This window comes from Schistocerca americana, chromosome 4 (assembly GCF_021461395.2).
Source record: "Schistocerca americana isolate TAMUIC-IGC-003095 chromosome 4, iqSchAmer2.1, whole genome shotgun sequence".
Taxonomy (NCBI): Eukaryota; Metazoa; Arthropoda; class Insecta; order Orthoptera; family Acrididae; genus Schistocerca; species Schistocerca americana.
In genome coordinates, this window is record NC_060122.1 from 203,891,718 (window position 1) to 203,906,686 (window position 14,969).

General features: G+C 42.0%; 1 protein-coding gene across 1 annotated transcript in view; it reads right to left on the reverse strand.

Annotated features, from left to right (window-relative positions):
- Positions 1–14,601, reverse strand: part of LOC124613178 (sodium-coupled monocarboxylate transporter 1-like) — a 95,697-nt gene extending 81,096 nt beyond the window's left edge. Inside the window, exons 1-2 of the mRNA XM_047141817.1 lie at positions 14,503–14,601; positions 2,098–2,349 (exon numbers count right to left, since the gene is read on the reverse strand). Of these exons, the coding sequence (XP_046997773.1) occupies positions 2,098–2,312 (215 nt within the window). The 5' untranslated portion in view covers positions 2,313–2,349; positions 14,503–14,601. The remainder of the gene's footprint in view (positions 1–2,097; positions 2,350–14,502) is intronic.
- Between the last annotated feature and the right edge of the window lie 368 nt (positions 14,602–14,969).

A 14,969-nucleotide genomic window follows, 5' to 3' on the forward strand; every position in this document is an offset into this window, starting at 1 on the left:
ATTTAGGGGAGAATTAGTACATAATATTTTGAACATGAAGGCATGTCCGGAAACGTACTGTTCACGTTTTAATTAAAATGAATAACGCTTCCACTTCTGCTGAGGGAAGAGTTGCTTGTCTTGGTATGCTACAGGGTAGACAGAATGACGGTCACCTGATGTTGTGATGCATCAGTACTGTTACATACATACAGTATCATCGATTTTTTTGTTGTTATGGGATAAAATAAATGCGAAATGTTTAAGTATTAACAAATACAAATGTTTCCTTTCGAATTGTTATCATATAACTACACTGCGCCTCACCTAATTCAATTCCTCAAGCAGAAGTGGACGAGTTAAACATCCGAAATGAAACCGTCGTAGAAGGGGGACGGTACGTTTCCGGACATGAGAGGCTACTCGGAATATTATGTAGTCCTTAGTGAAATTTTCACTCTGCAGCGGAGTGTGTGCTGATATGATAAGTGCGTATCAGCACACACTTCGCTGCGGAGTGGAAGTTTCGTTCTGGCTCCATTCCTCAGGCTGTTGCTAAGCCATGTCTCTGCAATATCCTTTCTTACAGGACTACCGGTTTTCCAAGTTTCGCAGGAGAGCTGCTTCGAAGTTTAGAGGGTAGGAGACGAGGTACTGGCGGAACGAAAGCTGCGATGACGTGTCGTGAGTCGTGCTTGGGTAGCTCAGTCGGTAGGGCATATGCCCGCGAAAGGCAAAGCTCTTGAGTTCGAGTCTCGGTCCAGCACACAGTTTTAATCTGTCAGGAAGTTCAATATGTGCATATACCGCGCTGCATTCTAGAAACGTCCCCCGGTCTATCGCTAATCAGTGGTGACAGTACTGACAACCCCAGAGAGTACCGCACCACAGTCGATAAGCCGCCACGCGGAGTGGCAGCTGTTTTTGAGGCGCCAGGTCACGGATTGCGTGGCCCCTACCGCCAAAGGTTCGAGTCCTCCCTCGGGTATGGGTCACTATGTGTTGTTCTTAGCATAAGTTAGTTCAAATTAGTTTGAGTAGAGTTTAAGTCTACGGATTGATGTGCTCAGCAGTTTGGTCCCTTAGGACTTCACATACATTTGAACCTTTTTTCCGATAAGGCACGCCCGGAACACTCCTGGCACAGCAGATGTATGGACTGTCAGTACGAAATATATCGAGGTACGACAGAGGTCGCAGCTGGCAACCTATGGGCGTCATGTCTGTGGATAGCGATTGGTCGGTGCCCCGTTAAACACGGTAGCCCTGATCTAACGCGGACAGATCTCTTCAGTGTCCCGAGTCTACAAGCTGCAGTGTTCGTCCGTCGTCTCAGAGACTTAGGCTCCTTACACATCGTAGGCCAACTCTGGACCCTATGTAGGCATCACTCAGAGGAACAAGGACAGGACTTCAGTATTTTAGAGGACTTGTGATAATTTCAACGTCTAATTATGTAGGACATTTCACTAGAAAAAACATCATTTGAGTATTTCTTCATGTGTAATAAATATTATATTACTAACTTTTGGAAGTCTTTCTGACTGATGGTAACCTACGCCCTTCTCCTACATTCCCAGCATAAGCCATGTCTCAGCGATATCCTTTCTTGCAGGAGTGCTAGTTCTGCAAGTTTCGCAGGAGAGCTTCTGTGCAGTTTGTAAGATAGGAGACGAGGTACTGGCGGAACTAAAGCTGTGAGGAGGGGTCGTGAATCGTGCTTGGGTAGCTCAGTCGGCAGAATACTTGCCCACGGCGGGCAAAGGTCCCGAGTTCGAGTTCTGGTCCGGCCCTCAGTTTTTACGTACGAGGAAGTTTCATATTAGCTACTCATTCCCTCTACAGGTCCTAGAAGTTTGTATCGACATTTTCTGAACAACCCGTGTTTTGTTCCATTAACATGAACAATGGAAGCTTATCTAAGGATTAGTGGTAAACAGAAAATAAGGAACCAGCTTCGTCGTCACACAGCTGACTGCTATAATTTTCTGGTCTGGATCCGAAGACGATACTGAAGAAGTTGCCGGAAGACTTCAACGGTGACGACAGCAGTTGCCAACAGAAAGACGGGGCATAAAAGGATGGGATAAATTTCTCATACACAGTAACATCTCTCACCTAGATACTTGTGACACTGCGACGGGTAATACCCTCATGCGTTTTCCGCCGTGCAGGTAGTCCACTTGTGCAGTATTCTTGGAGCGACCAAACACGCCAAAATAAACACCGATGGCTGCGGAAAGGCCCAGCATGAGTGCGAACGACAGGTGGTCCACCCATCCGAACAGCATGTGTTGCGTCAACTGCGAGTCCACACTTGCGTTGAATGCCATATTGCTGTCACAGACGTCTGTAACCTGTAGTAGATACCTGAAAAGATCAGCACAGTATATGATAAATGTAGTAGCTACCTTCCACAGCCACTTCATTTGAGTTTAATAATCATCTGTTTGATACAGTCTTCCTTCTGCATCTGCAAAGAAAAAGTGAGACTAGCCCCCTGTATCAAGATACAATAATTTATTTATCTTATATCTATACACGTTTCAGCATTTTAGAGATTATCTTCAGTTAGTTCTCTTTCTCTGTTAGTCTACCTGAAAAGGTTTTATTATGTGATAAAGTCTTACCGCATCATGAAAGAAACACGCAAAAAATGTGAGGTTAATAGTTGGAACAACAGTATTAAATATACGTGTCTTAACATGTCTCCTACAACGTTTAACAAGATCACTGATAAAAGTACAATATGAGATAAAGTTTTTAAACTGAAATTTAAAAAAAAATCGGAAAAATACAAAAAGTTTTGTTTTTGGCAGCTGGAAAGCTGAATAAACTGTATTATATATGATACTACTAGCAATAAATAACTGATATCATTATGTGTCGTAGATAATTGTATAATAACGGTAACTTATTTTATTATTTAGTATCGTACACCTAAATTAGCATCGTAGACCTAACATTAGACGAATGATATTTCCTTGATCAAATGTATAATAGCCTTTGACTATATATGTAAGGGATATCCCTTCTAAGAGTGTTTGCATTTTGTAGCTTGAGTCACCGCAGACATATACTGCCCATCACGTCTTTCACGCGACTCCCAACGTTGACCGAAAGCGTTGGCTACCTCCCTGTTAGGAAAAAAACGTTTTTTTTTTTAAAAAAAAGGGAAAGTATTATTATTTGATAGAGCGGTTCCAAATTAGTGTAGTGCGATATTAGTTTCACCGACAGTTACTAACAGGCGTATTAAAACATGAAGACTATCCAGTACTCCAACAGCTAACGAGCAGCGATGCTGCGTGGCGGCAGCCTGCTCAGTCGTTGCTGGAGTTCTGGATATTCTTCGCGTTTTACGTCCTTACATAAAAGTAAAACGAATGACGTACAGGACTCATTTGGGACAGCCCTTTCGAGTAGGGTGGTAAAAGCACCTGAAAAATCTTTTTTTTTCATAATGGGGAATAAACAGACGCTTTCTGTCCCCACTGGACGTCGCATGAAAAGACACGTTGAGCAATATTTGTTTGCACTGATATCAGCTACACAGTACGAACACGAAATTGCAAATAGCTTCCGAGACATTCAGAGACATCTGCTGAGACGCGTAACGACTCTTTGGTTGGACACCTTGCATATGTGTTTAAAATGGATGTGTGTGTGTGTGTGTGTGTGTGTGTGTGTGTGTGTGTGTGTGTGTGTGTGTGTGTGTGTGTGTTCAGCATGCTGGTGCGAAAGAAATGGTTCAAATGGCTCTGAGCACTATGGGACTTAACTTCCGAGATCATCAGTCCCCTAGAACTTAGAACTACTTAAACCTAACTAACCTAAGGACATCACACATATCCATGCCCGCGGCAGGATTCGGACCTGCGACCGTAGCGGTCGCGCGGTTCCTGACTGAAGCGCCTACAACCGCTCGACCACCCCGGCCGTCCGGTGCGAAAGACTCCGAGGACACACGTATTTACGTATGCTCCACTCCCCCTCCTAATGCAATGGATCTGTTTCAAACAAATTTGGTGCACATAACAATTATAGTCTGGGAAGAAATACAGGTAGGAGTGGGAGTGGGGGGGGGGGGGGCGGGCGGGCGGGCGGGCTAAAAACCACCTAACACCCATTGGGCGTGGGTGCCGTAGGAGGAGGTGAACTTAGGGAGAAGATGAGATGGACAGACTGAGACTGAGTAAGAGGAGATGGACAGGACGATATGGGGTGGAAGGAGTTAGAGAGGGGTAAGAGCATTTTTTCAGAGTGAGAAGAAATTGGACAGATATAGGGGAGGAGGAGTTGGGGAGAGAGTGGGAGAAGTTAGGAGATAGGCGGAAAGAGGGGGATGAAGATCTGGACAGAGAGAAGGAGTAGAGGAGATTGACAGCAGGAAGAGGAAGACACGCGGTACAGGAGATGGGTGGTGAAAGAGATTGACAGAGAGAATGAGGAGGCGATGGATGGAGACAGTGAGGAAGAGAATATGGACAGAGAAGGGATACATAGATGGATAAAGGAGAGTAGATGAAAATGGAAGGGGATGTGAAAGGCAGGTAGAAGAGTTAGACGGTGTGAGGTGGGAGACGCTGAGTGCGTGAGGAAGTAGGGGGAGGAGGGACATGTTGTGAAGAGGCATATGAAAGAGGGAATGTTAATGTAAATTAGCATCCTGTTGTCACTGCGTTTCAGATAAAAGCAGCTTTAACCTGTATGTACCGAATATATATCACCCTTCGTAAGATTTGTTTTTAGACAAACTAATAAAATCCCAAAAAGTACATTATTCTTACGTAAAATTGAAACTAGTTTTCAGTTAATTGAACATTTTTTGGCAAAAATTATAAAAGAAATATGGATACTAATATTCTGCTGCACACAACCAGACCAGACTACTGTAGCAAACAGCATATCTGGAGTAACTTGATATCGGTATACAGTAGATGCATTTTAGCTGCACCAGGCAACATAGTTGTGCTTTCGGCCGGGCCACTGAACGTTCCATCCAAGTGGCCTCATTCACAGGCTGGCCATGCGTACTGTCAACAATATATTCGACACGGTTCATGAGACTTCAGCTAGAATCGATAAACCATAGGAAATTTTAAAGGGAAGGTCAGAAAGGGAAACAGCATTTCATGAGAGAAAAAATTAAGCAAAGACTAATTTTCCAGATATAGGCGAAAACGAGTGAGAGAACGAGCATTCCTGTCATTTTAATGCTCGCATAATACTTTGTGGAATACTGGTAATGCTGAGTGCACACTTCGGTTTTATATTGTGTAAATTGTGATGTTATCGAAATTATGATAGTTTATAGTTCCAAAACTTAATATCATGACGCTGGCATTTCTTAATTTCTGTATGAAAGCTTTTCAGATGCTATTAATCTGGAATACAATTCCCTAGATATTATGATTGAGTGATGCCCACATTCATATCGATACCTTTTCTTCCGGAACGTCTTTGTGTTTAGTTACCTAGTTACCGTTTCCATGGCACCTCGAGCAAGTTTTATGTATATACGCAACTCACGTGCGAAGGAGTGAGAGACGGGAGAACTAAGGAATGAAGAGATACGCTTGAAGTTCTCTACGGTTAGATAGTGCGATAACAAATATCTCAGCAGGCAGTTTAGCTGAACAGTTTAGCTAAAAAGGCCAATCACAGAAACTGGAAAGAAAACCATAGGTATAAAAAAGCTAACAGCGAAGAAACAATGGATAACACAAAAATACTTCAGTTGCTGGATGTAAAAATGATGTGTAACAAATAGGAAGTGCAGGGAAACTAAGACGAAATGGCTGTATTAAAAATGTGTAGAAATCGAAAAAGAAATGATTGTTGGAAGGTCTGACTCAGCATGTAGAAAAGTCAAAACAAGAACTTTGGAAGACTTAAAAGCAAATAGGACAGTAGGGACAGATAACATAGCATCAGAATTTCTAAAATCATTGAGTAAAGTGGCAAAAAAACGATTATTGACGTTGGCTTGTAGAGTGTATGAGACTGGCTATATATCATCATTTTTCCGGGAAACATCTTCTACAGAAATCCGAAGGCAGCAACAACTGACATGTGCGAAAATTACCGTACAAGCAGCTTAACAGTTCATGCATCCACGTTGCTGACAATAATGATATACAGAAGAATAAAAAAGAAAACTGACGATATATTAGATGATCAGTTTGGCTTTAGGAAAGGTAAAGGCACAAGTGAGGCAGTTCTTATGTTGCGGCTGATAACAGATGCAAGACTAAAGAAAAATCAAGGCCCGATCATAGGATTTGTCGACTTGGGAAAAGCTTTCGGCGATGTAAAATGGTGCAAGGTATTCGAAATTCTGAGAAAAGTTGCGGAAAGTGGTAGGGAGAGACGATTAATGTATAACATGTAGCTGCGTGTGATTAGCCAAGCGGTCTAGACGCTACAGTCATGAACTGCGTTGTTGGTCCCGGTGGATGTTCGAGTCCTCCCTCGGGCATGGGTGTGTGTGTTTGCCCTTAGGATAATTTAGGTTAAGTAGTGTGTAAGCTTAGAGAGTGATGACCTCAGCAGTTAAGTCTCATAAGATTTCACACACATTTGAACATTATAACATATACAGTAGTCTAGAGGGAATAATAATAGGAATGGAACACCGAAAACTAAGTGAAGGTGTAAGATAGGGACATAGCCTTTCGCCCTACTGTTCAACCTGCACATAGAAGAAGCAGTGGTGAAAATAAAAAGAAAGATTCAACAGTGAAATTAAAATTCAAGATGAAAGGATATCAATAATAAGAGTCACTGATGACATTGCTATCGTGAGTCAAAGTGAAGACGAATTTCGGGATCTGTTGAATGGAATGAAGAAGTTAATGGGTACAGGATCTCGTCTGAGAAAACGAAGGATGACGAAAGCAATGACAAGTAGCAGAAATCAGAACAGCGAGAAACTTAACATCGGGATACCGTTGACGAAGTAGCCAGTTTACAGAGTTCTGCTACGTAGGCAGCAAAATAACTCGTGATGGACGGAGCAAGGAGAACACCCAAAGCAAACTAGCACTGACAAAAGGGACATTCCTGGCCAAAAGAAGTCTACTTGCATCAGACATAGGGTCTTAATTTGAGGAAGAAATTCCTGAGAATATACAATTTGAGTACTGCATTGTGCAGTACTGAAACACGGACTGTGGGAAAACCCGAACAGAAGAGAATCGAGGAATTTGATATGCAGCGCTACAGATGAATGTTGAAAGTTAGGTGGACTGATAACGTAAGGAATGATGAGGTTCTGAGCAGAATCGGAGAGGAAAGAAATATATGGAAAACACTAACAAGAAGAAGGAACAGTATTATAGGACATCTATTAGGGCAATAGGGAATAACTTCCATGGTACTAGAGGGAGATATAGAAGGTAAAACTGTAGAGGAACACATGGATTGGAATACATCTAGCAAATAATTGAGGACGGAGGATGCCTGTGTCACTCTGAGATGAAGAGGTTGTCGCAGGAGCAGCACAAGGAGAGGAATGTGTGGCGGACCACATCAAACCAGTGATTGAAGACTGCATGCGCCCTAGCGGGCCATAATCTAGAGTTGGACTAGACCTACTTCCTGCTGACTTAAATGGTGGCTATAAACAAACACCGTCCTTAATACTCCTAGGCATGGCGCAGGAATAACATTGAGCAGTTCTTGTGTGTGGTTAAGTGTCTGGGGCAATACATGAAAACCTTTGTTCTTGTGTCTGATGTTCTCGCTCTTATTCGTCTTATAATACTGGCCGTTGTTTTGGTCGGAGTCCTTAATGTGGATCAGCACTCCAGTAATAAGAACGAGCCCGAAATATTTATGCGTTTGTAAGAGGGCTTCCATTTTACTTAGCTCTGTTTGGAAGTACATGGCCTAGAAAGACTTGCTTTCACCCACACTACCGATGTGCATTTTCTGTGTTTAGTACCTTTAAATTATCTATAAATTATTTTAAATTATCGTCTGTTAATCCTGATCTAGAAGGATTTGTCGTTTAGGTTTAGGTTTCTTTTTTTCTGCGAATACGTGGGGATATGTACGGATAAAATTCTCTCGAGCTTCCAGCGGAGTCAAATGGTTTAAAATCCGCAAGCTTTCGGCCGAGTGCTCCTCAGCCATTGTCAAATGGTGACTGCCTTTTGGTTGTTGCTACAGCTCGTTCACAGCCGCACTCCCTTCTGTAACGTCGCTAGTGCTCGCTCCAGCGCGTATAAGGTAATGTTTTTGTCGCTCGCCCACTTTAGCCTTCCGATGACAGGTTCCCAGGCCGTTCTTAACAGCAGGCAGCCGTCTTTACTGAGATGTTTATCTCGTTCGTCTCGCTGATTTCTCAAAGTACCGAAGGCGGAAACATCTCTCGTGTTCTACACAGCACTTTTTTGGGATATCGTTCTAAATGTAGCGATCGAGGCAAAAGTTTGTGAGAACACGGAGAACACCCTCAATAAAGACGGCGGCCGGTAGCTAAACTTGGCTTGGGTCTCGGCCATCGGAAGATTCAAGCGAGCGCGCAAAGAAAACATTACCTTATGTGACATTGCAGGGATCACTAGTAACGTCACAGAAGGCAGGGGCGCCATGTGACGGTGGTAGCAGCAACCAAAAGACAGACACCAACTGACAATGGCCGAAAAGCACCCGGCCGAAAATTTATGGATTTTAATCCATTAGACGCATTTTTAAGACCGAGAGAATATTATCATTTTTTTTCACTGTCATTTACTTTGATCTAGTAAGATACACATTCACCTGCACTGCTGGTGCGTGTCCTCTCCGGATTTAGGGATCTTTAATGTTTTACATCGTCAGTTAATATTAAAATGCCCATTGTGCGCAGTAATTTATTTTGTTATGTAAATTCTACTCTTTTAACAGCAAGTATCTGCGGATCAAACGGACTCATTTTCCCTGTCGTGGCTGCAGGCCCGAGTGCTATTTTCCAATTACATGTTATGTAAATTTAATTCATTTTTTGTGTGTATGTTCTACAATATGAAATGAATAGAGAAACCGTTCCGACCAGGGGCTGAGCTTAAGCCAGTCATCATTCTTTTGTTAACGCATGTGTTCCGTGCCTGTATTTTCTTTCGATTTTTTCTAATGAATAACTGTTTATGCTTGTCAGTTGGCTAATGCACACTTTCTTAATATAAACCCTGTATAGAAGTTGTATATTCTTTTATCTTGGTAGTCTTATTGTTTTAATGTTTAAGGTTTATGCACTTTGTGGTGTTTGTAATATTGATTTCAAACTAGCCCAAAGTATTGTTGGACCCAGTAACTATGCCTGGGCCGAATTTCCAGTGTTTATAGAGCTCAAGGAGCTGGTTTGGTTTGTTTTAAAAGAAGAAATTCTCTCTGCCATTATAGGCAGAGTAAGTCCAGTTTTTTATTTGGGCTGTTTCCATGAGATTAATGATTCATAACAGTTTGCATTGAACATGGCATCTGCGTCGGAAAAGTATTGCTCATCTCATTGATAATAAATTTGGCCTCCGAAATAAATAAATAGGTTAAAAGGATTATTTTCTTAATGCTCAGCACCTTAGCACTGTAAGATGCTAGCTCCCTACCGTCCCAATGCTAAATCGATAATCTAATCACTATCAGGCACAAGCTAACTACTACCATTATGTGAAAACTTATTGTATATTTTATTGTAGATATTATCAAAATCATAATTGTCTGTGCCAAATTAAAATTCTGAGTGACAGCAAGTTAAATCTGTGATAGGGAGGTGTGAGGACGACTGCAACTAACTACGAGTTCGTCCTCTTGCAGGATCAGGACCGAACCCTGGACCAGAGCCTGCTGTGAATAAAAGTAACGTCGTGTGGTAGTCGTGGCATTCATGATGAAAGGAACTAAAGTTGTCAGTGTAAAAGGTGTCACGGAATCACTTCCATACATTTTTGAACGCCAGTGACTGTTTAAGTTTTTTATTACACTATTACAATTTCAGCCTTAGGCCATTATGAAGTGATGATATTATGGCTACGAAATTGCAATAGTGTAATAAAAACGTATAACAGTCACTGTCGTAAACATGATGTCCTTCAAAAAGTTTTGTATGACTGTGAATCCCAACTACAAGAAGTATACTTTCGTATACTGTATATTTTCCTACGAAGATAAAAGTTACGATATCGTGCACGAGGTTAGAAAATTTAAAAATGGAAGTGGGTAGGTTAAAGTTAGATGTAGCTGGAATTAGTAAATTCTGGTGGCAGGAGGAACAGGACTTCTGACGTCTGGTTGAATGAATACAGGATTATGAATACAAAATGAAATAGGGCTAACGCAGACGAAGGTTTAATAATGAATAATAAAATAAGAATGCGGGTAAACTACTGTGAACAGAATATTGAACTTACTAGATTAGCCAATACATCACACCGTAGTCGGCCGGACTGGCCGAGCGGTTCTACGTGCTTCAGTCTAGAACCGCGCGACCGCTACGGTCACAGGTTCGAATCCTGCCTCGGGCATGGATGTGTGTGATGTCCTTAGGTTAGTTAGGTTTAAGTAGTTCTAAGTTCTAGGGGACTGATGACCACAGATGTAAAGTCCCATAGTGCTCAGAGCCATTTGAACCATTTGAACTACACCGTAGTACATGTTTATATGCTAAGTAGCTCCGGAAATGATGAAGAGACTGAAGAAATGTATGAGATCAAATAAATTATTCCTGTTGTTAACGGAGACGAAAATTTAATTGCGATGGGATGCCGGATTTCGGTAGCAGGAAAAGAAAGATAAGGGATAGTTACAAGTGAATTTGGATTCTGGGAAAGGAATGAAAGAGTAAGCTGCCTGCTACAATTTTTCACAGAGCGTAATTTAATCATCGCTAATACTTGGTTTAACAATCATGAGGGAAGGTGTCCAGGTGAAAGAGACCTGGAGATACCGGAATATTTCAGATTGATTATATAATAGTAAGATAGAATTTCGAAAGGAAGGTTTTGAGACGCATTCTGGGAAATCAAAGGATCGCCAGTTTGGTATGCAGGGGTTGGGGTTGTGCGTGCGTTGGGGATGGATGTGTGCCGGGGGGGGGGGGGGGCAGTCGATGGGTGCGGGGGGAGGGAGGGGTGGAGGTTGGGCTTCTTCTTCTGTAAGGACATGGTCGATTTTCTTATTATTGTGTGGTGTGTACACCCATGATTTACACTTCTTGCTTGTATATCGTGTGCTTAGGCCAAGTAAAACCCTTGTCAGTTATATCCACTGTCAGCAGCTGCAAGAATGCTGGCGGCAGGAATGTGACTGCGTGTAGAGTGACCTGATCTGGACAGGAGAGTACAGTATGCGCTGTTCTAAAAACATTTCCATGAATGGGGCTATGTATAAATTATAACTGTGTCTGACCTGAACAGGTTCAAACGACGTAAATATATCAAATTAACTGACGCTTCCGAAATAATGCCCCCTCGTCAGAGATTCGAGTCCTTCCTCAGGCACGGGTGTGTACGTGTTGTCCTCTGTGTAAGCTAATTTAAGTTAGATTAAGTAGTGCGTAAGCCTAGGGACCGATGACCTCAGCAGTTTGGTCCCATAGTCCTTACCACAAATTTCCGATTTCCGAAGTAATGTCAGTCAAATTTTCCATTTGTGTACATAGTATCGGCAACTGCCGTATCAATAATTTATCAATACTGGTTTATGCATGCATCTATTGAAATATGTGATTTCAATAATATACAAGCTAAGTTTTATTCATTTAAAACAACATCAATGGTAGGATTTTCTCTTCGGTTTCCTACTTTTAACGTGGATGCGATTTCTGCATCACTTCGTTTCTTGAATTTTACCATTCAGCAGTGGAGCTGTAAATGAAACTCTGAAAACATAACCAGTTCAAGGACCAGCGTGTAGCAGAACGGAGTGAACTGTAAGATTGGTTGCCTCTCGCTCACCAGGCTCTTTTATGAGGTGCCTACTGCACATGTCATTGCTTCCCTGCCCAGCGCAAACTGGAAGTCTGTGCGAATAATTTTTAACAAACTTGCCGGTTTGACTTTCATCGTCCGTTTGAACTGTTATATTACGCCAAGAATACAGCGGATTTATTAAGCACACGTTAACCAGATGTATTTATTCCTACAAGTATCTACTACTTTACTAAAAAGTACCACTTCTTTTGTCTGATTAGCTTGTTGAAGTGTTAGAGCATCCCCAATGTACTCTCAGTGATAACAGCGAACGGCCTTGCCACACTGGTAACACCAGTTCTCGTCAGATCAGCGAAGTTATGTGCTGTCAGACTGCGCTGGAAGTTGGATGGATGACTGACCGGGTCTGCCCAGTGCTGTTGCCATAAAGTTTGCACTCAGCCCTTGTGATGCCAGTTGAGGAGCTACTTGATTAAGTAGTAGTGGCTCCAATCGCGGGAAGTGACAACTGTCGGGAGAGCGATGTGATGACCAAGTGCGCTTCGATGCCCACATCCAGGCTGAAGACGACACGGCCGTAGGTCGGTACAATTGGGCTTTCCGAAGCCTGTTCGAATGGACTTTACTGGTAGTAAATTCTGCTTTATACCCATTTTGATAATCAGCATAGTATATGAGTGTGTATTCTTTACTTTGGGACTATTTTGAAAGGGGGATTTCATACGATTCAGCACAGCACGAAGTGCAGCTGGTTCATACATAAATAAGTGGCATGAACCATTATAAATAACGAAGTCTGTCGTTGTAGACTTTCTGTAACTGTCAAAACTGATTTCTTTTCATTTCTTTAAAGTCGAAAAAATGGTTCAAATGGCTCTGAGCACTATGGGACTTAACATCTATGGTCATCAGTCCCCTAGAACTTAGAACTACTTAAACCTAACTAAACTAAGGACATCACACATCACCCAGCCATCACGAGGCAGAGTAAATCCCTGACCCCGCCGGGAATCGAACCCGGGAACCCGGGCGTGGGAAGCGAGAACGCTACCGCACGACCACGAGATGCGGGCTCTTTAAAGTCAGTAAGAGGTCCAAAAATAGTGAAGTGCTATCCTCTGTCTGCTGTAAGGTAAACTCTATTTTTTGATGCTTACCTTTCAAGTGCAACAGAAACTTAACACATCATCCATATATATGTTCGATAGGAGTAACCTACCAGCATGCTGAGGAAATTTTGCATGAGGTCTCGTTCAAAATATGTCACGAAAGGGTTAGCCAAGATAAAGGCGTGTAGTGGATCAATGGCCAAACATTCCTCTAGCGAACAAAATTCGTTTTCAAATGGAAAATAATGAGAAGTTAGGACGATCTTTAATAAGAGCAATACTTCCTTTACCTTCATTGATGGTCAATGGCAGAAAGTGTGTAGATTCTCGGCAATAATTTTTTTAACCTGATCTGTTGCTATAATGGAGTATTGTTTTTACCATCATTGTCATCACACGTGTCCCAGTTGCAGCGGATAAATCCTGTCAGTTTATAATAAGTTGGTTCCAATTTTAATGTTAAATTAAGTGGATGCCAGAAATGATTATCCAAATAGCCGGCAAGTGACCTTTCAGTCTCATAGCCCACCTCCCCAAATTGCGATCACTATTCGGCGTAACGGGTAAGATTTGTGGAGGTTTACTCTTCAACGTAATGTAGATGCACTCAGATGCGTATTTAACACACTGTAAAAATTTGCTAGGAAATAATTTATATGTAATGAAAACTTTTTTTTGTATTTGCTACATATTTTGCTGTAAAATCCTTTCCACATTTTGTTGTGTTATTCAGTTCGAAATATTTTGGTGCTTTACTTATGTCATCAGATTCTAAATTACTACTGCTGTTTTACTTTTGTCCGCCTGCACAATCAGTTTCTTGTGTTGAAACAATTTACCATCAACAGATCTTAAAATGAATCAGTCAGAATTCGTACATTCAGTTTCCTCATTTCCTTCTTCCCTAGGCAATTGTAACTACTGTCTTGCACAATGTCCACCGTTAACTATACTATTAGATAAATTTTTGAAAGTTGGTTTTAGCTTACAGTACAGTTCCATTTTCTTACAGACACTGGCACACGCAGTGAATGGGCCTGATATCGATTCTATGTACCCGGCAACAATCTTAGACGATATTGCATTAAGCTCATTATCAATTTCTGAGCTAGATTTCGTTCGTCCAGTTTTATTTATTTATTTATTTATTGTTTAGATAAAGACAGTATTCTCAGAATGGAAACGCCTTAACTAAGGACTTGGGTTCACCTTACAATGGATTAATGGAACAATTTCTGGGTGTTTAAGTCTTCAAATAATCAACTATAACCGTACAAAAATTGCAGTACGGTTTATAATGATATTTCAATCCTTAAATATGTAAGTTACAGCTGAATATGCGTCCGTTACGAGGTCGTATGGTAATTTAAAACAAGTTTACAGGCTAGCAGTGGCCTTTTCATTCATGGCAACCTTCACCACCTGCGAATGCCTTGCTTGTAAAACCATTTGTGTTACAGGTTACTTGACCACGGGATGCCTTGCAAAATGGTCCTTACCTCGGTGCCTGATTCTGAAAGGAAATGTTGACAGGGTGGCGGTGAGAGCGGTGCAGCAGGACTGTTGATTTCTGCGGCTGCGTCTCCTCAGCCGGTCGACGTCCCTAGTGCAAGTGCAGAGCTGCCTGGCGGCTGTGCCGTGGCTGTTTGAGCAGCAACGGCGACTCCCGCTCTGGGCGAGCCTTGAGCTGTCGGCGGCACACTCCGGCTGCTGATGTTTACGATAGGAGCTTTCCACTACAACGACTACGAGGAAAGAAATGCCGAAAATGCGGTCATTCACACGTCTTCCGTAATCTCTTGCCACTGTTCTCTACACGACTCAGCTCTTTTGATGCTGTATGTGTCCTTTCACGCGTACGTCCTCATCCTCTCACGAAACATAAGGGATGAGAACTTACAGGTCGACCACAAAAGTAATTCCTGTTTTACACGCAAGACAAAATGCACTTTCAGACAAAAAAAAG